This window comes from Patiria miniata, unplaced genomic scaffold, assembly GCF_015706575.1.
Source record: "Patiria miniata isolate m_02_andy unplaced genomic scaffold, ASM1570657v1 HiC_scaffold_25, whole genome shotgun sequence".
In the NCBI taxonomy this organism is placed as follows: domain Eukaryota; kingdom Metazoa; phylum Echinodermata; class Asteroidea; order Valvatida; family Asterinidae; genus Patiria; species Patiria miniata.
The window spans coordinates 7,194,713-7,217,628 of record NW_024037064.1 but is presented as its reverse complement, the minus strand read 5'-3'; the positions used below and the strand labels follow the sequence as shown (position 1 = coordinate 7,217,628).

The 22,916-nt window shown below is 38.3% G+C and overlaps 2 protein-coding genes across 4 annotated transcripts in view; both read left to right on the top strand.

Moving 5' to 3' along the window:
• The first annotated feature begins 1,932 nt into the window (after positions 1–1,932).
• LOC119732985 (E3 ubiquitin-protein ligase TRIM56-like) lies at positions 1,933–7,414 on the top strand. The gene is made up of 2 exons (XM_038206568.1): positions 1,933–3,208; positions 7,272–7,414. Exons 1-2 carry the CDS (start codon positions 1,933–1,935, stop codon positions 7,412–7,414), a joined length of 1,419 nt encoding a protein of 472 aa, XP_038062496.1.
• Positions 7,415–18,798: 11,384 nt separating this feature from the next.
• Positions 18,799–22,916, top strand: part of LOC119733180 — a 36,926-nt gene continuing 32,808 nt past the window's right edge. For 2 of the 3 annotated variants that reach the window (XM_038206761.1, XM_038206759.1), the window contains exons 1-2: positions 18,801–19,185; positions 21,040–21,207. The gene's annotated coding sequence lies outside the window, so the exon portion shown is untranslated. Of the gene's footprint in view, positions 19,186–21,039; positions 21,208–22,916 lie in introns of all 3 variants that reach the window. The other variant, XM_038206760.1, reaches the window with a different exon arrangement.

Here is a 22,916-nt window from a genome sequence, read left to right as displayed (position 1 = left end):
TGTAAATTGGCCCAAAATGTAGTTGCAGTGAGCCCGTAAATTGGCCAAAAAATTGCAAAACACATGCCCTGTTACTATGGCAATGGGCCTGGTACGGATTTTAAAAGACTTTAGTTATTTACTCCCAAGTCCAATCAAGTTGAAACAATCAAGTTTTGATCGTGGACACTCATATGAAAGATTGACATGAAACAACTCTTCAGACAGGTTGGCAATTTTACAACTGAAAGTTCTAGGTCAAAGGAATTCACACCTTCTATAGAAATCCAAACTTGTTCATTGGGACTTTTTACAAACAGAACAATAAATGAGAGATTAAATGAGTCCATTATGTCACAGAATGGAAGGAACAAGTATGCACAGGTACATGTATTACCACCTCATTTGATGAAACAAGTTTGGAATGACATGTACAATGCACATATGTATGGACACTGATGGTTGCAGGCCAGTAAATAGGCCCAAAATTGCCTTCGCCGGCCAAATAACGATTTGTACGCCCTCATTTTTTTGCTTTCATCATTTTGTGGCCCATGAAATTGAAGTTTTGTAAAAAAAAAAAAGAAGAAAGGTGGAAGCCGTGAACAGGACTGCCAGCTCATATTTCTGTGTAATTTGGATGAATTAAGCCCTAAAATTGCTCTATTTGCAATGCAGCATAGACATCAGTTTTCAGAATGGCGATGGGCTAGGACTATACTTTTAGGGGTGACAATCTTTGGATATAAATTTCTCACAAAAGTCATCAGATTACCACCACAAAATTGAAACACAAATTGAAATATGATGAAATAATAATTTGATGTGCCTTAAACACCTTGGAGAGATGTGAGTATTTTCCCCTGAATTTTGGAAGTGGGGGTATCTATCACTGGGGTCTATGGCAGTTTATTTAAGTAGTCTGCAACCTGATGGTGTACGTGTACATGTACACGTATGCAAGTCAAAAATTAACCTAACTCAGGTCCAAGATACAAACTCAAGTGTAGAGTAAACATGTCAGCAAACAAACAAGATAATGAACTGTACATGACTCAGATCTGGGCCCATTCACACTCATTGCATCAAAATGAAAAACTTCTAGCAATTTAAAAAAAAATGTCTTTAAATGACTTGACTCCTCAATTCCTCCAAGGAAAACTGAGGTCTCACCTTAAAATAAAAAGGAATCGAACCAGGGGTCAAAAGAAAAGAAAACAAGGTTGGTCAAAATGATAACTTCAAATAGACTCAAAATTCTTTATCAGTATTTATAGCACAAGATAAAAGAAATTTTAGTGTGTGAAATATGAAAGATTTGAGGAATAAATATTTTTATATCTTTTTTATTTGAAGGTTAAAAAACCCTGGTGGGATTAAATGTATGGTGAGGTGCATGCGATTGCAATTTAACAAAGTACATCATGTACATGTATACATAATGCATGAACCTGTCTAAGGTCCAAAACTCAAGTGTCAAGTAAATATGTACATATATAAACCGACACAGACTGTACGTGTGTGACGTACATGTATGCAGCAAAACAAAAATCCTAAGCTCTATATATAAACCATGTCACGCGACTTGATGACGATGCTGTGTTTGTCCAGCACCATCTTTACCAGATCCGCCCCATCAAAAGCCTCAACTGTTTGTGCTCTCTACGTCAAATTGGAAAGATTTGTATTCAAATGATTTGGTTGAAATTCAAAGAAGGTAAGAAAAGGGTGTCAGTTATTTTGAATGAGGTTAAATGCTAGCTCACCGGTACAAGTCATTTGACAGGAAATTCTCACACACAAAAATTGATGTCTTGTTCGAAAGTGGATCAAAATCAAATTTGGTATTTCGCCCAGATGAAACTCACACGGACAGTGCAGTATTAAAGAAGTTACATCTCTGTATTATAACCATTTCAATTTCTTTTTAAATACTCTTTGTATACAGATAAAATGGCTACAGCTCTAAAGAACATCAGCCCCCATCTTGAATGCGACATATGCGCAGACAAATATAAACAGCCCAAGGTGCTGGATTGCATGCATAGTTTCTGCCAGAAATGTCTGGAGAAATACTACACTAGCAGGTATGCAGGTCAGCCTAAGATTCCTTGCCCTGTATGTAGACGGGAGACGGTACTCCCACAGACACGCATTGAAGGCCTGAAAACAAATTTCCATTTGATGGGAATAGTTGAGGAGGTCTCACTCCAAGAAAAGGTGGCTTGTTCAGAGAACACAAAGGTCATCTGTGAGATTTGTGATGAGGGAAATGAGGCTTTGCATCGCTGTCTGGACTGTGCCCAGAATATCTGCCCAAACTGTCGCAAGACACACTTGCGATGTACTGCTACATCAAACCACACAGTGGCTACTTTGGAGGACATTCGTCAGGGGAAGGTAACAGTGAAAAAAACACCAGAAGAAGATGAGTCTAAATGCCACAAACACAAGGGGGAAGTGAAACGGTTTTACTGTGAGACATGTGAAGAGTTAATCTGCCGAGATTGTACGGTAGTACACCACCGTGAACCAAAACATCACTACATTGAGTCTGGAGAGGCTTCTCGCAAATACAAACAGTCACTGAAAGATTCATTTCCAGACTTCACCACAGGCATCAAAAACCTTGAACAAGCTTTAACCACTTCATCACAAGCTAAGCAGAGGTTCACACAGAACGTCACAAAGACTGTGAAAGCTGTGAAAGACAAAGCGGATAAAATGAGAGCTGAGATAACAACTCAAGAGACAAAGATGATTAAAGAAATCAAGCAACTCCAGCAGGATCGCAACAGAACATATGATGAGCATCAGTCAACACTGACAATGATGCTTGAAAGTAAACAACATTCGTTAGGGACATCCCAGGATATCATTAACACTGCATCTGACAATGACTTTTTGTCCCTATACCCTATCATCAGCAAAGACTTGAAATCACTCAAGAGTCAAAATCCTCCCCAGATTGATCCCAAGCTTTCATATCTGAGCTTCACCCCGGGTCAGAGGATTGGTGACATCAATCTGGGCAAGCTTGAGGTGGAAACAGGCAAGTGGGAGATGTGTCGTGAGTTTGGTAAAAGAGGAAGTGGTCCAGGAAAGTTCATTGGGGCTCGGGATATTACTGCTACTCAACCTGGTGAGATTGCTGTGGCAGACTATGGGAACAACCAAGTGGTCATCTGCAGCAATGAGGGACAACACAAGGGAACCATTCCCCTACGACGTAAGTTTCTTTCATGCACATGTTCATCAACACAAACTTTCATAATTGTGTGGAAATTATAAGTCTTCCATATGCACATGCAGATCTGGGAACTGATGAGAATGATTGATTGTTTTTTACATGAAAACCTACATTGAAAAAAGAAATCCCACACAAACACACTCAATTCTGTTCCGTAGTTGTGGGGACATACATGTCTCTAGCTCTACGCCGTATTTGTGGGGACAGAAAACGCTATTGGGACAGCAAAAAAGTCCCCACAACTTGGTCCTAATTAACCTAACAATGAGAAACCTCCAAATAATGCGGTGTGGGCCAGAGCACATACACACACACAAATATTATTAAAACAAAACTTATTTATTCATAACTGATTTCAGTTGGTATAATATGGAAGAAATGTTTTTATTTTGGGGGTCGTAACTTTTAGAAAAGAGCAAGTTTGCTTTTAGGTCGTTTTGCAAACAAACCAACCTGTCCTGTGCGGAGAATGTTCTAGGCCTGGGGCCAAATTCACGAAGGCTTCGCAAAGTTAACGAAGTTGCAAACACCTCGCTGATGTTAATTTGTATTCACAAAAGCTACGCTTCGCAAACACTTCGCAAATGTTAGCGTCTTCCGCCATATTTTCGCAAACACCACACAAATGTAAGCACGTTATTCACAAAGGCCTCGCAAACTTAACGATTCGCATTCTCTTTGCAAACGGTTCGCTAACGGGCGATTGTTTGCGACGAGTCCGAGGTCGTCGCTTACTCCTCGTAACTGACGATATGGCGCTGTTGCTCAAACTGGATGAAGAACTCCGTCACGAATTACGCAAAAATAGCGTCTTTCTGACCGTTAGAAAAATACAGTGATGATAAAATGACACCTAAAGTCTACAAAGTTCATTGACCTCTCCAATGGAATCAAACGTCAGATATGATGTCCCCACATCTGAAATTATTTTCATGGCACAAAGAGTTACCTTTTAGACTAGGGTCATGAGAAAGTGGCATAATTTACAAGAGTAAATATTATTAATATCTATAGATAGGGCTTAAAAAGGTTATGACCTCTCGTATTGGGTCACAAGAGGTTAAATTTGAATTGTCCTATGTATGGAAAATTGACTTCATAGCATGAACATCTACTATTTAGATTTGGATCGTGAAAACAAGTTGTGGTTTAAAGAGTGAATCTTACAAAAAGCTATAAATATGGTTTACAAAGGTCATTGACCTATAAAGAGTCACCAGAGTATGAATTGTTCCATCATCTGTTTATTATGTTCATTGCATTAATACATATATGACGCAGAATTGGGTCATAGGAAAGTGAAGTTTTGAAGAAAAGTTGTTATAAATAGAGTATTAAAGATTGTGGACCTTCTCATAGGTCACCAGAGGTCAAATATGAAATGCCTCCATATCTGAAGAAAAAGAAGGCATGAAGAACCAACATGCGTTTTTTCTGCAGCTCCACTATTGGACAAATCGAACCTTCCTTTGCGTTGCTGCCATCTTGCCCGTCTTTGGCAATGTAAGCATGCGTGTATACTTAATTATGGGTGATTTAGGGTCGAATGAATAGGCTGCTCAAAGTACGTAGTGATTACATAACACATAGTTTTGCGTGTTCGCTGATGTATGACCCAAGTTGAAAAATCTTAATAAGAACCACTGTTTAGACTTTGCGAAGGTTCGCCAACTTAGCAATTTCGCAATTTTAGCGAAAGCTTTGCTGAAACCTTCGTGAATACTACGCATCGCTAAGCTAGCGATTTTGCAAGTAGTTTGCTAAGCTAGCGATTTTGCAAGTAGTTCGCTAAGCTTTCGCTTCGCTATATATTTGCGAAGCCTTCGTGAATTTGGCCCCTGATCCCTATATTAGTGAGTGATGGGCCGATCCCCATCAAGACCACCCTTTGGTTTTGCGATCGTTCTTCTGTATGTAGTGTTCGTGTTTTGCTTTTTTTTCTGGACAATAAAGCTCCATGGCATATATTTTAAAAATCTGAAGGCATGATGATATCAGCAGGTATCAAATTACAAGAAATTCTAGTTAAAAAAGTGACCGTTTTGTCTCGTTTATAACTCCTGAACAAAGCAAAAAATCTTGTTCACATTTTGTGATCTGATGAACCATCTGTTGATGAACCATTTTTTTTGTCCTGTGTACACGTGAAGTTGCTTGACCTTCTGGGGTTGACGGTCAAATTAAAGTTAGGTGAATTCAAAATACTAAAAGCAGCATGAGTTAAAAAAAAAATGGATTTACTCCGTAACGGGTCAAGGTATGAAGAAAAAACTTTGTACAAACATGCACCGTTGTACAAAAACGTGACAAAAATAGTGACATCATACAATGACACCACCATATCAAACAACAAATGATCTAAAGGAACACTACATCCTGGAAAGCACCCAATTGGGCTACAAAGAGCATTTAAAAATAGGATATAAACGTCTACACAACCATCCTTGACAAATTGGCCGTTTGTGTTATTCTTGCAAGAACAAATTTTGGGGGTCAAAAATTTTGAAAGGCAGTCTTTACAAAATATGGGGGGGGGGGGGGTTAAAATTCCTTCTTACCCTCCCGCTGGTTACGCCTATGTGAAACACCCAGAACTATTTTTTTTGTAGTTTGGCTTGTTAGATTCTGAGATACGGGTCAACGAACTTTTGAGTACCATTAGCACGACCTCCGAACTTTCAATACTTATCTCAAAAACTACAGCACCTACAAAGCCAAGTTGAATGGCCTCTTGATATTTCATAAAATAAAACCAAAACTGTAGGCCTACATTGAAGCACAGAGAGAATACGTAACGAAATTACCTTTAACCTTGAATTACGAAGAACAATATGCTTCCAATTTCATATTTTTTTCAGTTTGAAAAAACTGAGTTGTTAAAATATCTTTTCAATTATTTGATGATTAAAAATGGGTCATATATCGTCGCTTTGCTCACGAAGTGACAAAAACCTCGAAAATCAATAATTATTCGATTTTGAGTTTTACTAGCTATTTTATTATAGTTGTCTCAAGGAACAATTTGACTAAGTTTCAAGGCAAAATATTGTTTACTTTCTTAATTATTGTAAACAAACGAATTAACAAAAAGCCTGAAATCGGTGATTTTATTTTCACGAAAGTGTAAAAAAGTGTAAAATGTTTTCATGAAGTGACAAAAAGTCACCTCGTGAGCAGGGCAAGAAATTATACAATGGTCTGCACGCGGCAGGATGGGAGCATACACGCGCGCGCGAACGATGTTGAAAAAGAACAGACGCGCGCGCACTCAACTGTTGTGACGCGCAAAAGTAACAAGTTTGTTGTGTCGAAAAAAGTACAAATAAGTAAAGCCTCCGCGATTCATGATCCCACGAAGTGACAAAAACTGTGTACAAAGTAGTTGGCAAAATATGGGACCCAAAGTATTGATGTTCTCAAGTGCAAAAAAGTTTTATTAATGAATTACTGCTTAATTACGACCTATTTTTAACAAACAACTATGAATTAACAAAGAGCAAATCATATCCTATCAGACAATGCAAAAATTTCCGAATTCTGTTACTGCAAAGTGGTCGAACATGTCTTTTGAAAAAATGAATAACTTCAAATGCGATTATCTCAGAATGAACTTTTGTCAAATTTTGAGGTTTTTGTCACTTCGTGAGCAAAGTGACGATATGTTGTTCAATGCTTCATTTGTAAATTGAGCAACCTTTTTATTGCCAACAAAAATAGCAATATCGTTAAATTTAAGACTAATCTATTTTTTATGTTTGAGCAATGAGAATAGCACAGAGAGTGCATCAACTTTATAAAAGACTTTGCAAAACTGTATCTCCAAGACGTTGCAGTTATTCACAATTATACATGTATGGTGGCTGAAGACTGCACAATGTTCATGTAGGCCTATTAATTCTACATGACCAGGCTTTAAGGCACGCCATGTATTCATTATTATAGGTCGGTTATCATAGGTATTATATTTCATGGGGACTCAGAATAGTGACAGTGCATTTATATACTGTGCATATGTTACATTTGAGTTCTTCTTTACCCACAGATCCACGGGCAGTTGCAGCCATCCACAATCCTGAGCAACGCTTGCTTGTGTTGGAAGATGGAAGCAAGTATGTCAAGGTGTTCAACATGAAGGACAACACAGTGCATCAATTACATTTTGTTACTAAACAAGGTCTTATATAAACAGTGTATTGACTAGCTACATTTGATTTGTTTGGGATAATTTGTTTTAATCTTACATGTACAATGACTAGAATCTGCATTAACTGGTGAAATTGAAAGGAGAGGGGAGTTTAGTGGGTGTTGAGGTGTTTGAATGTAATGACCCCCGCCTCCTCAACCCAACACCCCTCCCTCACCCAGTACATGGATTGCCATCAATCTATCCAATACTTACCAACTTTTTGTGGTGCTTATGAAACCCTGGCTTTGTTGTGGCTTCCGCTTCATCTCTGGCACTAGATTCCTAAGAATCCTACCACATTCAAACTCAGTGAAAATGCACCAACCATCCATTGGCCTTGTGTGACAGGATTTGGTGTCTCTGAAGAAGAAAATGAACCAATATTGTGCTGCAGTTACATCAGGAGACAAAAATCATTAAGCTTGAAGCCAAAGCCAGGGACAAAGCCAAGATTTCATAAACACAATTAAGATTCTTAAATTGTTCCTGATGGAAGTTGCTGTATTTATTCTGCTGTCTTTTACAACAAAGATTTGAGAAATGATATTCAACATTTTGCATTACTCAGTTCAAATACGTGCATATTAGTGTTCAAGATAAGCCTTTATTCTCTCAGTTAATTTTGTGTTACTTTTTTGCAGTTTCATGTACAGATTTAATTAATAAAACGCTGCTTTTCAAGTCAATTGACTTGTCCGAATACATCCTAAAGATGAGCGACAAAGCTCATTCTATTAATGTGGTTTCAGATCTTCATTCACAGAATGGAGAATTGTGTTGACAGTGTTCATGAAGTTTATTTCTTGATCTCATCAGAGGCTATAAATAGTACAAGCCAAAGCTGGAGACATAGCCAAGATTTCGTAAACTCCCTGGAATTCTGAAATGTGTTCCTAATGAAATCTACATGTACGTGTAGTCCATTATATATTGTACTTTTGATAATAGAAATTTTGAGACAGTTTTACAACCACTTCATCCTTGAGATGTAACCATACTACAAGTACTTTGTGAAATAGTATTGTTTAAATTCATTTTTAGCATACGCATCACCATGATAGTTAGTACTCAGATTACTGTTCAATAAGCCTTTATTTACTGAGTTTTTATATTACTTTTTGCAGTTTCCGTTTACACATCTGAATTAAAGATGCACTTGCATGTATATTGAAGATAATTTATTCATTGAAATGTTTGCTAAAGATGAGTGAAAATTAATTTGGTTTCCTGTCTTAATTCACAGAATTAAGACTCATGTTTATAAGAATGTTTTGATCTTGATTTGAAATTTTGTTTACATTTTTTTCTCAGACTGTCAAATATCCCTTCAGTTTGAATGATTAGAAATCAATTCGACTGAAGCTGAATTTCAGAAAGCTATACAGCCTCAGTTGCCTTGATTTTGGCCTGACTGCCACCTTGAAAGGTCCCCACACAAATAGCAAATGCCTAATCCAAGTTTCTTCCTTACAAACCAAATAGATTCCTCGTCTTTTCAAGAATTTAATTGCACACCTCTGTTTTCATTGTTTTGCATTTTGGTTGCCATTTCAGAAAACTTGAAAATGAAATAAAAAAATCATCACTTCAGTTTGGGTTTCAGCAAAAATTATTAATTTGTATGCAAAGTATCAATATTATTGTACAAATTAAATGTTCAAGTAGACTTTTAAGTGTTTAACAATTCACCACTGTATGTAGATCTTAGTAGTCACAACAAGACTTTGTAAACTCCCTTTATGTATATTCTTCAATTTGTTCCTAATAGAACATACATCTACTCATTGTATTCTGTGCTATCTCTACATTACATATTCTGATTATAGAAATTACAGCCTGTACAATATCAATTATTCTGTATTTCCGTTAACTTCACTTTTTAAAGTCATGTAGGATCATTTGCAATTACCCAGATAAGCACCTACCGATTTAATGACAGAAACCTCAGAGTGAAGATAGGACTGGTAACAAATACCCTGTGAAATAATTCCACCTGAAATGGTTTTGTCAGAAAACAAACATTGAAGGTGGTTTCAAAATGGGGTGCCTACAGAATCTAGTTACGAGATCCAAAGACTTGTGCATTATGTTTTCTCTGTTTTCTGCAAAATGTATAGTAGCCACTCAGCTAAGACTTGAACAGAATGCTTGTTATGCACCGTACTTAAAAAATTGAGCTCTTTTGTTGCTTCGGAGAAAAAGCTGCAAAAAGCAAATGATCCAATGCACAATGTACCTTTAAGCATACACATCACTATGAAAGTTAATCAAGATTGCTTAAAAAATTAGTCTTTTAACATTCACTCAGTTTCTTTAAAAAAAAGGTTTTTGAACCTGTTTTCATATTTTGTAGTTTTTCATAGAAATCACGTTTATTTGTTATTGTTTACAAGCTTTGTACATTTGCATTTATATCAATAAAACACTAATGTGGATGATCATTTAATCATCAAAATGTCTGCTAAAGATGAGCACAAATACTTATCCTATTAATTTGGTTTCCTGTCTGAATTCACAGAATAAAGACTTGTGTAAACTTTACTCACAAGGGATTATGTTGATGGATTTTTTTGGTATTTTTCTTTGAAGGTTAAAACTTCTTCAAGTGTGAAAGGTTGCCAATCATTTTAACAAATGTTCAAATCAATGGTATTGAATGTCAGGAAGCTATGGCCTCCGTTGCCTTGCTTTTTGCCTGACTGCCTCCTTGAAATTTCCTTGCATTTTCAAGAATTGAATTCCAGACCTCTGTTTTCATTGTTTCACCTTTTTGGTTGCCATTTCAACTTGACATAATGAAATCAATTATCCCCGTCACTGCAGTTTTGAGTTTCAACAAAGAATTGTTCATTTTCATGAAACTTTCAGAAATTTACTGTAATAAATTCTATTCAAATTTACTTGTAAAATCTGAGGTTTTGAAATGAGCAGAAATAAATGCATTCATCCTTGTTAGTCACTGGGATAAGGCCATTTATTAGCACAATTTTGTGACTAATTCTTTTAAATATTATTTTGTTGAACTAAACCTTAGGACATCCGAAACTCTGACTTGCACAGCTGGTATTTGTGCCTTCCAGCTCAAACAACTGTAATTTCTGATGCTAAATTTGTGGAAAACAAATATTTTGGGGCCACTGCTCTTACAAGAATGGCTTCATCGTGACCTGTTTTCTCTTTTTACCATCTTGATAGGATGATAAACAAGGACAAACATGGTTGGTGCCAATTGTATCCGCATTCGTGGTTTCTGAAGGCATATTGCTTTAAGGACACCCACGAAACTCTGTGACTTTACCCAATTTGGTGAAACTTGTAACAAGTTCAAAACACATACACATGTAGTTATTCTTTATTCTAAACATGCCAGCTAGCTTGGTGATCAAAGTGGATTTTCATCAGTCTTGCGGAAAAGGGTACAGAAGTAGGCTTGCGACTATGGTTTCTCTCTAGTAAAGTGAAGCCCTTTTCCCACTAGACAAATCTCAGGGTTGACGTAGGGTTGAAAACATGTATCGTTTCACACTTAAAGAATTTCAACCATGCGTCAACCCCGAAATTGATTTCGCCCCGGTTTGAACTCAACCCTGCTCCATACCAGGGTTGAGATTTACGAACCGGGTTGAAATTCTGGCCAGGCCGGGTTCAAATAGTAGTAACTGAGAATGATAAGCTTGATTTGCATGGAACAAGTGTAAAACGATGCGGGGTTGAACGTGGGGTTGAAATAAAAAAAACTCACCCCAGGGCGGCACTGGGTTTGCCCAGGGTTGATTTCAACCCAGGTTGAGAGGCTCTAGTGTGAAAAGGGCTTAAGATTTGGTTTTAGGAATGGGGCAACTTACCACAAAGTGACTGCTTGTAGTGACGGCCATCCCACACGGTTGCATCCTTTCCACACGACCGCCATACAGGACTGCTTTGGCTGATTCCCAATTTTCAGGGGTCTGAATAACATCAGTCAAAGTCTGTTGGTTAAAAAGATCAGAGTCTAAATATTTCTATGAGTGTTCCAACACAGCATGACGTCATTTGAGTATTTTTCAATGAAATAAATGATTTGGATTACCCATGAAAAAAAAAACCCACAAATGAAAACAAGGCTGGAAAGGACGTCCGCGCACAAAGTGTAAATAGAGAGGCCAAAGCATGTGTGCACCGCTGCGATATAGCGGGTTGTTCCACTCAGATATAGGGGTGTTTCTACTGCGCCAAATACACAATGTATGTGCTAGTCTATAATAGACCATGGCAATCTAAACCATGCTCTATAATTTTTTAACAGATTCGCTGATTAGTTATGCAAGACAACCGCATCTTGACCTCTAGATTTTTACCAATCAGTGGGTGCTTTCTATATATCGGGTCTTCGGTCATTCACCCGTTGTCGCGTCTAGACATGGATAAAATAAACTCAGCTATAGACACAGCAACAGGCCTGGTCACGCGCTCCGTATTGGGGAATGTTACGCGACATGCATTCTAATTGACTGTTTCATGCGTTAGACTGTGAGTGCCTTCTGCGTGAACGTGTAACGCATGAAACAGTCGTCTTGCTTTCCACGACAATGCACCAGACGAAAATTTAACCAGCTGTACCTGGAAGCGGTACGGTACCCACATACATGGTGCACACAGATTTTTGAAAAGAATGTTGCAACCTGACGCTACTTCTTTCTCTATACATGTATATCAATTCAATGAAGGTCATTCGTTACAAAAAATGATGATAACTTTTTAAAGACACGAATCTGGGACTGAGAAAGATTTCCAATTTTGTTAGGAAATACCATGGAGAAGTGTCCATAGACATTGTACACAAGCGTGGAATTGGAAGTGGCTTCAGCCTCACCCCCAGGTTGCAACATTTTTTCCAGATTTTTCAATTGTCATCACGAGATAAATTACAATTTATTTGCATAATTAACTACACACAGTCAGTCTATGGGGAGTTCAGTTTCTCAGTCCAGATTCATGTTTTTCAACCTTTAACTGACCTTATCTGATGACATCGTCAGACCTCCTATTAGTCCTAAAACGACGCGATCATGCCATGTGGCGGCGTTATAAGCTACGTCGAATATGGAGGGTCGAGCTCGAGGATACACGTTATGAATTCAGGACGCAATTGACATTCTTTCGAAGGTTTCTAGTACTAAACTAGTTATCCTGTAAATGCTTATCAAAACTTTATGAGTCTGTGTGTAAAACCGCGGCCAACAATAGCTCCACGGGCAAAACAATTTTTATCTGATGACACTACGACGATCGACGTGCCGCATGCGCGGCCGATGGTGCATCGAGGGATGTATCAAATACTGAACAACAGGTGGCGCAAGCTACATACTGTGGGCAACCAAATCGGAAAATACGTTCGCCGGCGCCCGGGGAAGGTTGTGAAGATAAATCTGATTTTTCCCATTTTCGTTTTCCGTGCCTTTTTTTCTACAAAAGATATTTTAAAAAATCATCGAATTTATAATAAAATAATTATTAAACCGAATTTTTCCAAGCAAGTAAAATCCGTGGCAAGCGCATCTCTATAAAGAGCTCTGATAATAAATTCACGGTCTTGACGAAAGCATAAAAGTCACAAAATGTTTGGCAATGATATTCTGATATGGCCGGGTATGGGTAAAGAAAACATCTGCAAATATCTTTAAACGAACAATGACCAAACCTTTTGTGTGCCTCCAATGAGACCAACCTTCCTCTCTCCCTCATGGGACCCCAGTTACCTACTGTTGGCTGTATGTTGGCTTCTTTCCTAATTAAAATTTACCAGCACAATCGATTGCATGCAATCTCAGCACTGCAGTCATGAAACTGTCGTCGTGTGACCGGTATGACACACAATACAAAGCATTGACCTCTGACTCGGGCTTTTCCCGAAGAATTATGCAAATAGCTATTGTCATCCAAATTCCATACCTGGCGCGCGACATGCCATATGCAAATTGTGTATCTTGGCCAATCCCAGCCAACCCCAGAATATCCTGTTGACTTTCGACCAATCAGAACCGCTCTTACACTTTTTCAGCGAACATTGAGACTAGTGCGTGTTAGTCCGCGGATAAAGAAAAATAGAAGCCCATTTTCTGAATAAAATGGTTTAATATGGTTTGATAGTTTCCTATTCAGCAGCATGATTCATTATATATCGTAGTAATTAATAAAAACAAGTCATGACCCTAGACACAAGTAAAAAATAAATAGAAAACAAAAATCATTTTGTGACAGTGCGGAGGGATAAAAAGTGATAGGGTTTTTGAACCGCATTACGCCTTGAGCCTAGCCGTCTGACTTTCGCCCGCTCATCTGTTGCTTGCATTTCAAGATGGGTGCCAGACATTTGCACCTTGTAAGTATTTTTGTTTTAAATTTCCATTCTTTTTTCTGCGATAAAATATTTCCAAAATTGATGCCCATGAGAACAGTGACGATGTAAACTAATTCTAGGTAACCCAGAATACTTCTAAGCTGTCGCCATGTTCGTTTTGCTCCGTAATTCACGGCAACATTCGAGGTGAAATGAACTGAAGCGCAAACGATACGAAATGAAACACAGATAATTTCTTCACCGGACTGACGCTTGTAAATTCAACCGCCACCATAATTCCCGCGCACTAGGCGAACCTTACAATTACAGGAGGCCGAATTTCATAAGTTTATCGCGAGGAGCGCTAGGCATGTATTCGTAAACAACCATATTAAAACGTGGACATTATGAGGGGAAAGGTAAGCCTAATTCTTAAACTCACTATTTATACTTCATCAGTAACGGAAAGGGGATTTTACATGTAGGCCTACTGGAAAAGAGAAACCTAACATTTTACCAGCCATGGGAAGTTGAAAAGGGGGAGGTTGCAAAGTGAGTTTGAAACAATACCATTCGCCAAAGAATATCCAAAGAGTAATTGATTAAGATGCATATAATTAGGCACTTCACAAAATAATAAGGATATTTTCCAAGAAATTATGGAAATTAGTCTCAGGCTATGATGGACTATATGGAGAAAGATGTAATACGATACCCATGCCAATTAAAGCAGTTATATCTTGGAAGAGAATTATAATAAATTATTTCTTAAGACTATGACGACGACTGAAATAGGTATATGAGGAGCCATGATTAGATCAGGGATATCTAAAATCTAAGGTCAAGGGTCAGAGATCTGAGTATCCTGAATGCGATCTAAGATAAGAATCCCACAAGATCAATGATCATGAACTTGTAGACTACGAACCTACAAGCCCCCAAAAAAGTGACGTATGTAGTCATGACGTTAAAGAACACAATCACAATGTAATTACATCAGGTATGCATGTGTTTATTGCTTGTTAATGTAGGCATGTACATGAACATGTTTTTTCATGTGAAATAAATAGCCATATCTTATTGAATGACGTACATGACGTAGCAGTGACGTCGACTGATGTCATGATGAAGATCAAGGTCAAGATCACGATCCTCTGATCAGCGCACACAACAAGACCGTTACATGCTGCACACTGATGTATTTCGCGACTGAGGTCAACATCATGACAGACTTAGGGTGAAATTGATGAAATTATGACACCAATTAACGAAAACAAAACAACTTATAGGCCAACTACCTGGAAGAATTTTGTCATCATGTAGGCCTAAAAGCAATATCAACAATTATTGCTGCCTAATTATTCCACATTTACTTTACAAATGAGTTATCAAATTGTATGACCTGTTTTCAGAATATTGTTGTATGCCACCGAATCAATGTTTTCTGTTCTTTTTGTTGCAGTGTTGATTCAGGCAGTGCAAGCTCCATGGTGCTAGTGATGACTTCAGATGATACATTTGAAGAGCGCCATCTTGTGGTCAAACATTGCCGAAGACGCAGTGGCTTAGAATTTAAGAAATGGGAAAAATGACAGTTCAAACTGACGGTTTGGTGATAAATGGTCGCGTTGCTGTTGGGATAAGGGTTTTGGTTTTTGGTATCCAAAAACGGAAATGGAATATGGACTTTTTTGTAATGGCTTTTGTTGTCGCTTTAACACAGGGAGATAAGTTTGTTTCAGTTGAAATATTCAAGAAATGGCAGATTAAGGGCAAGTCGTGAAATTTCGCCTATTTGGTCATTACTAGTAAAACAAGGCTAGGAAGTAAGACAAACAATTGTTGTTGCCAAAAATTACCAATGAAACTGAATATTTTCCCGGCCACTCTATTGCTTTAAGTTTAAGTCAATGGTGCACCCAAGATTTGGCTGGGGGGGGGGGGGGAGGGCTCACAGTTGTTTTTGCAATTTTGTTATAGAAGTTTGGATATTTTACAAATTTTTGCCCTAAATTTATGGGTGCAGAAAAATATTTTCATTGGTAGGAAAACTTTGACTTTTATGGCTGTCAATGTCTTTAACATTTAAAATGTAGGCCTATAGTCTTATTTCAAAGCCTAAAATTGGCATTGTCGAGACAATAATCACGTAGCAGTGACGTTGACTGATGTCATGAAAAAGATCAAGGTCAAGATCACGATCCTCTGTCAGCGTAAGACACAGTGAGACCGTTCCAGGCTGCACATGATGTATTTCGCGACTGAGGTCAACATCATGACAGACTTAGGGTGAAATTGATTAAATTATTACCAACGAAAAAAAAAACGTAATTCAGATAGGCCTACAGATTTGAAGAATTTTGTCGTCATATTTATTAATATCAACAATTATTACTGACTAATTATTCCACGTTTAATTTGCAAATGAGTTGTCTTCTTTAAAATTGTATGATATGTTTTCACAATGTATGGCAGAGATTGAAAGTTTTCTTTTCTTTTCTGTTGATTCAGGCAGTCGACTTCAGATGATTTGAAGAGCGCCATCTTGTGGTCGCATACTGCTGAAAATACAAACATGGCATAGAATGTAAAGAAAGTTATGGCAACAACCGATTGAAAATGACACTGACGGTTTGGAAATGGGTTGTTTTTTTGCTGTCGATGTCCAAGACAGAAATTGAATATGGGCTTCTTTGTTTTCTTCTTTTTGGGATTTTATTGTCGCTTTTCGGGAAGTGAGTTTGTTTTGCTGTGAATATTTTTTACTGACAATGTAATTTGCTGGCCATTAAAAAGAAATAAAGAAAGATGAAAGTCAAGACAAATGCATAGTTTTCTTTGAGAAACCCCAGTGATGGCGGCTTGTATGTTAAATTAATGTTTCGGCACTCGAGAAAAACACACATTAATTAACACAAACGAAAACGACATTAAGTAAAACATTCTTAATGGTTTGATCATTCTGCAAAGGAAACACTGAAATGTGTTTTCACATATCTTTCTTGTTTTGCTACTCTTGTTGATAGATCAAAGAAATATTTAAAGAGGTTGTGGAATGTTCAAAGACATTTCCGTCATTTTGGGGTAGTATGTAGCCTAAGGTGTGATGAAATAAAAACGACTGCTGTTTCTGTCATGAAATGAGTACATATGGTACTTTTGACCAGCAACAGACGCAATGTCACTTTTATGATGTGTTATTTTTTTTTAGTTATCGTGACCACATGATCGTCGGATTTGACCTGCGCAATGTTTTTCTCGTTATGTTCTTATTATTTTTCAGATTTTGACAACCATATTATGGGCCTAATAATTCGAGCAATTTAACAGTACATCTCAAATGCTTATAAACATCTTATACTATTCGTCGCTCAACCTCTCTTCTCAATTCGCCGGTTTTAATCACTGTTTAATATTTTAAATTTCGGTGCATGGTGATGTTTACTCGTTCTCTTGGTCAATGAAGGGTTTTGACCCCCAACAAAAATATATATAGGATTGTTCTCACTTAAATTTTGTTGAAGTCAAAACTTGGGCGGGATTCGAACCCGTGTCCGGGCGCTCCAAAGACGTAGTCTTTGGAGCGCCTGGACACGGGTTCGAATCCCGCAGGTGGCTCAGACCGCTAGGCCATCTGATTAAGAGGTTTACCTTCTGTAATAAGTAGATTATCTGGATTTGCAAGCCAAGGTGGGGGAGGGGCAGCGCGGGAGTGTGGGAGGGTGCGTAGACGATTGACAATGAGTGTTGGAGTAATGGTGTTAGGCTTCCGGACGCCTTGTACAAGTTGTAGTACAGGAAAATGGACGTGCCACAAAATATTCAAAATAGCATTTATTTGAAATTGAACAATTACATGACGCAAAAGAGAAATATTAATTAATACTCCTTTTCACCTTCAAAGGAAATTCTGTTTTGTTTGGAGAAAAGTCACTTTTTTGCCCAATTTAACATACTTTAACATCTTTCGCATAAAACGATTGTTGACAAAAGTGTGGGGACGCCGCGCGCTCGCGCGCGCTCTGTCTGTTCCTTGCTCTGTGCTCTTTTAGTGCATGAAAATATAGTATGAGATTTCCCCTGAATATTGAAAAGTAATAGCCTTCCTTATGACATCACATATTAACTCAAATTTCAGTTTATCGCAAGATAACTTTATTGAGTTATTGTACCCACAACGATTTTTGTTTTCGCTCCAATAAAGTTGACTTCGGATTTGTTCTTTTGGTCTAGACTGTGATTGCAGATGGGTGCGTTTTTCCCGGTGTTGACAAATTTGTATAATATTTACGGAGAGAACAACAATTTACTGCATAATTATTTTGTGTATTTTGTTCCATTTGTTAGGACTCTCCTGGCTGTAATTGAATTCAATGCATCCGTTAATTTATGAGTAAGTGTGTCTGTCCATAATGCCTGTGTCGTTTCTGTAAAATGGTAAAATCCTTAACGGTGGTTGTAAAGCGCGCCCTCTTTTGAAATAAAATATTAGTGGTCAAAATTTAAAATGTGCGGAAATGTCCTTTCGCACCACTCTACTGCTTGAGAATTGTTTTAAAATAAAGTGTTTGATGTTTCCTATTAATTGCAATTTAATGGACTTCCTCTTGACATCACGACCAATTATTGATGCAATGAGTTCATCACACTTGGCACTTTTGGAATTATCCTGCCTCAACCAGTGTGTTGTGTTTGAATTCGGATTGATTTTTCGCGCTGACACCACTCTACTGCTTTATGTGTATTATAATAGTGTTTGTTGTTACCTGTTGAAATGTAATGCCCTTGTGACACAAGCCTATTAAAGTATGAGGGTTCGCTCATACCCCCGCCTGCAAACAGTTTGCAGGGCGGGGGGGGGGGGGGGGGGGGGGGGGGTAGGCGAGCGAAATTTGAGGGTAGCTGTCTATAATACATTTAATATGATAAAATAAATAGTGTGTTCATGAGAAAGCGTCGAACAATACAAATAAAATAATATAATATGACCGAATTTTTCTTTGAAAAATGCAATCCGAATTAATTTTGATGTAAGCAACACAATCCTTAAGAAATATGTACCCGTTTCCTTTATTGAAAGTCGTTTGTTTCGATAAGTTTACCAGGGCATTACCCCATACATTTCACCTTCACAATTTTTGTCAACTAAAGGTTTCTGCTGAAAAAGGGTGCGCCTGACAAAATAGTTGTCTCGCACGGAGACAAATTTATGTGCCAAACGGTTTACTTTAATCTCCCCCCCGCCGTTAATTGAGAAGGGCGCCCTCAGAATGTAAGATTTCTACGTCCAACTAGAACCAGAGAGGGCGCCTGTCAACCTGGTCGATAGTAAACAAAAGTCATGAAAGTTTCAGCAGATGGAACTCCTGAAGTTCAGCAAGAAAGGGAACGTTTTGGGAAAGAACGTTGCAACCTGACGCCACATTGTCTTCATATATCATCTCAATAAAGGTCAGTCATTGTAAAAATATTTTTAAAAAGACATGAATCTGGGACTGAGAATCATTTCCAATTTGGTTAAAAAATACTTTGAGAATCTTCTTGAATTTCCATATACTTTGTACACAAACGCTGAATACTGCATTCTTTCTTTTGTTTAGTATTTTGTGGGAAGAGGGCATATCTTTGATGTATGAGGGAAATTATGGGGTAAAAGGGGACGACAACAACCAGAAAACGGCACAATTGCAGAATACCCCGCCACTCAATCTATCCACCTCGTAGCCGGCTACGGAGTCACGGACACGTTAACGGTTGATTGCCCTCAATAAACCTTCTCAGCGCTACTTGTATGTACTATGCCCAGTATGCGTCATGCTTCACTGCACTCCCACTCCGTATCCGCGTAGCAGCCAACAGGGTAGTTGGTTTGGACTTAGAGAATTTTTTCAGCAACTCCCATTCCTTTTGTGTTGCTTCGTTCTCAAATAATAGACCCCCACTCCATATCTGCGTAGCTGGCAATGAATTGTTTCTTTTCCGTGATTCCAACCGCGTAGCCAGAGATTTTAGGGGTGTATTTCTGAGTGGCGGGGTATTCTGCAATTACTCCCAGAAAACAGGTTCAAAAACCAAGATGGCAACTGAAATTGAAAGCTCGATGCAATGAAGGCTCAATGCTGATCATGCTGATTGGCGAATGGCGGATAACATTTTTTTGTTAATGTTGTTATTTATAAATATCAGCCAATCAGCATCGAGCTTTCATTCTGTCTGGCTTGCTCGTGTGTTGCACGTCGTCTCTGATTGCAAAACAAAGATAGGAAAGTCACATTTTCTTTGGAAGTGTGTTTCAAAATTACAACAAACAAACAAACATGACTTAATCTGAAGGAAAAGACTAGCCTGCTAAAGTCACTTTGGTACTGAACAGTGAATGCACAAGTCAGTTTTGAACGGAGTTCGTAAAAAATAGAGGTGTCCTGAAGATAACGATTACCCAAGTCTCAGTACACAATGTAAGCCCCATCGGAGTTACAACTGCGCGTGTGCACATCACATGACAACAATGGTCTGTGGATAAACAAAGCAGAAAGACTTCCATACCCCACCTGGACATCACTTGACACCCTGTGCACAAACCCTATGAGACTGGTCTGAAAAATTCCAAGTGTTTCTTAGTAAATGCTTCAATATTTCCCTGCTAAATTGGACTTTTTAGGGCATTTTATCGGAAATATTAGTGATGTCCATGTATGGAATTCTTTCCTATTGTAGTAAAAAAGAAGATGGAAAATTTTGTTTGCACAAAAGTTGCAGCATACACATGATGAATACAAACCATCTTAAACCATGGTGCTGTTAAACAATCAACATTTTGTATCTACTTCAAAACAAGAACTTTTCTTTGATTTCATTGGTACCCCGCTATGATTTTGCATGCGTATGGTGAACTGTCTATCTACAGACCCTAATCGTTGTCATGTGATATGCTCACATGCAGTTGTACGAACATGACGAAGGATGATTTACTATTAGGTCAGGGAGCCAGACGATGCTGTAACGATAGCAATTGCCACAACAGTAGCCCCTGCATTATTTTCAACATTTGGACATGATCTGGCGATAGTACTTGCATGGCAAAACAACCAACCATTTGCCAACAAAAACATCAGATTTCACCCTCAAAACGGCCACACGCCACCTGAGCTACAATTACAGATTTATGATTTGAAGATCGAGATACTAAGCTTTACTTACAATCTGGATGAAAAGTGAAATTTACCGTTCATCGGCGAGGGCTCCGTTGCGAATATCGCGTGGACGCCATTTTCAAAATTTTGCTCCTTTTTTTTCCAATTTCAGTAAACTATGGCGACAGGCGTCCAACATGACCTGATGAAGCAGGCACAGTGCTTTTGGTCAATGCTGGATGAGCTTGCAGAGACCGATGAAGATGTATACAGGAAGTTCATGGCCACAAACCTCCAAAGAGGACAGCAAGAATTGACACTGGCCAAGACCCGTATCATGGTAGGTTCAATTAGCCCCAAATATGTGCGTGTTTATGGTGTAAATTGAGAACACACGTGCAACATCATCGATGAATTGAGGACAGGAACCAAAATCGAGGACGACCTCGATTAGAAACGTGTACAAAAGCAATGAGAACTGTTCCACAAAAGTTAGGTGAATAAAAAAAGGAAAATCCTCGATTTACACCATAAACACCAAAAGGTTCAGTGTTCTTTGAGCAAAAGGAAAACAAATCACATAGGGATGTGTGTTTAATAATTGTTTTCATTTTGCTGAAACCAGAACGCACACCTTTTTTGTGATCCGTTGACAGAACTTTAAAACGGTGGTTGTGTTTAAAATTCTGTTGCTTAAAAAGAACATGAGTGAGTTGAATGATTCTTCTACTAAAAGAAAGCTTTTGAATTGGGCTTTCATATCCTAGATTTTGAAAGTCCTACATGCAGAACGTCACTGAAACAATAGTCCCGACATTTGGGTTTCTTTTGATTTTACTCACCTTCTATATAAAAAATCATTTTGACAATGATAACATTATGATACAAGTATAGCCCAGAAAACAAAAAAAAGGGGGGGGGGGGGAAATGAGGTGTCTATAATTTTGCCTAAAAATAAAGCAAAGGGTTGCCTAACCTGGGGGACTTCCACAAGTTCAAAGAAACATCCAAATTTGCCTACATGTACGTAAGAAAACGTTTCACGTTTGCATAATTATTATCAACAACCATAATCTCTTATATTTTTGGGGGATTACTTTGAAATTGTTCTAGTCTCCCACGTTAAGACCAGGCTTCTCCTAATTTTTAGCCCAGTTTACGGACACATCTTTTTCCCCCTCTTTTTTGTGTTTTCCGGGCTAAATATTATGATGTTATCATTGTTAATATGTGGACCTTTGTCAGTGTACCAGAGTGACGAGGACTCTCAGGATGTCATGATCAAGTCTGAAAGTCATGATGATGCGTCAAGTTCAGTGAGAACTATAACTTTAGAATTCAAGTTCATGGATGCTTATTGTGAAACATTGAATGATAATGATTCTACATGATCCTACATGTTGGTTTCTTCTACACATGACATGGATAAGTTTCCTTTTGAAGGCCAGGCAAAGTACCGCTAGAGATCACCAATTGCTAGAGATCGCCTTAACAATAATACAAAGAGCCATTTGCTCTCGGATTTAAATCCCAGGTATTTTGACCAGAACTGGTGACCTGCTAATCCACTGGGTGAAAACAATGCCACAAAGTAGCTTTCACAAAAAAGAAAACAGGGCGTACAGTACATATGGGTTCTTGGGGGAAGACCTTTGTTTAGTTTTGTTCTCCTTTGTTCCTATCTCAAAGTCCATAGCGTTTCCCTAATGGGGCAGATAGATTGCAGACTTCCTCGTGAGGTCTATTGTTCTATTGTTTTAACTGCCCCATAAGGAACCATGTGCATGGACTTTAACACACACACGACACACACATAAATGCCGGCAATCGTGGACGCCCCATTGTCCCTAATACTCTTTCCTTTGTTTGTACTCTAACTTTTTAGCGACAGCTCTCATTGGTTTTGTACACGATTTGAGATCGTGGACGTTCGGTCAATCGTGGACGTATTGTTTCCGCCCCAATTCTTTTGTCCTACGTCCACGCTTGCCGGTGTTTATACTCACACACACACACTTGAAGTGAAAATGGCGGTGATTTTTGTTTTCA

Coding starts and splice junctions, on each gene's coding strand:
- LOC119732985 (XM_038206568.1), top strand. CDS start 1,933: ATGGCTACAGCTCTAAAGAACATCAGCCCCCATCTTGAATGCGACATA. Junction 3,209..7,271: donor GGGAACCATTCCCCTACGAC/GTAAGTTTCTTT, acceptor CTTTACCCACAG/ATCCACGGGCAGTTGCAGCC.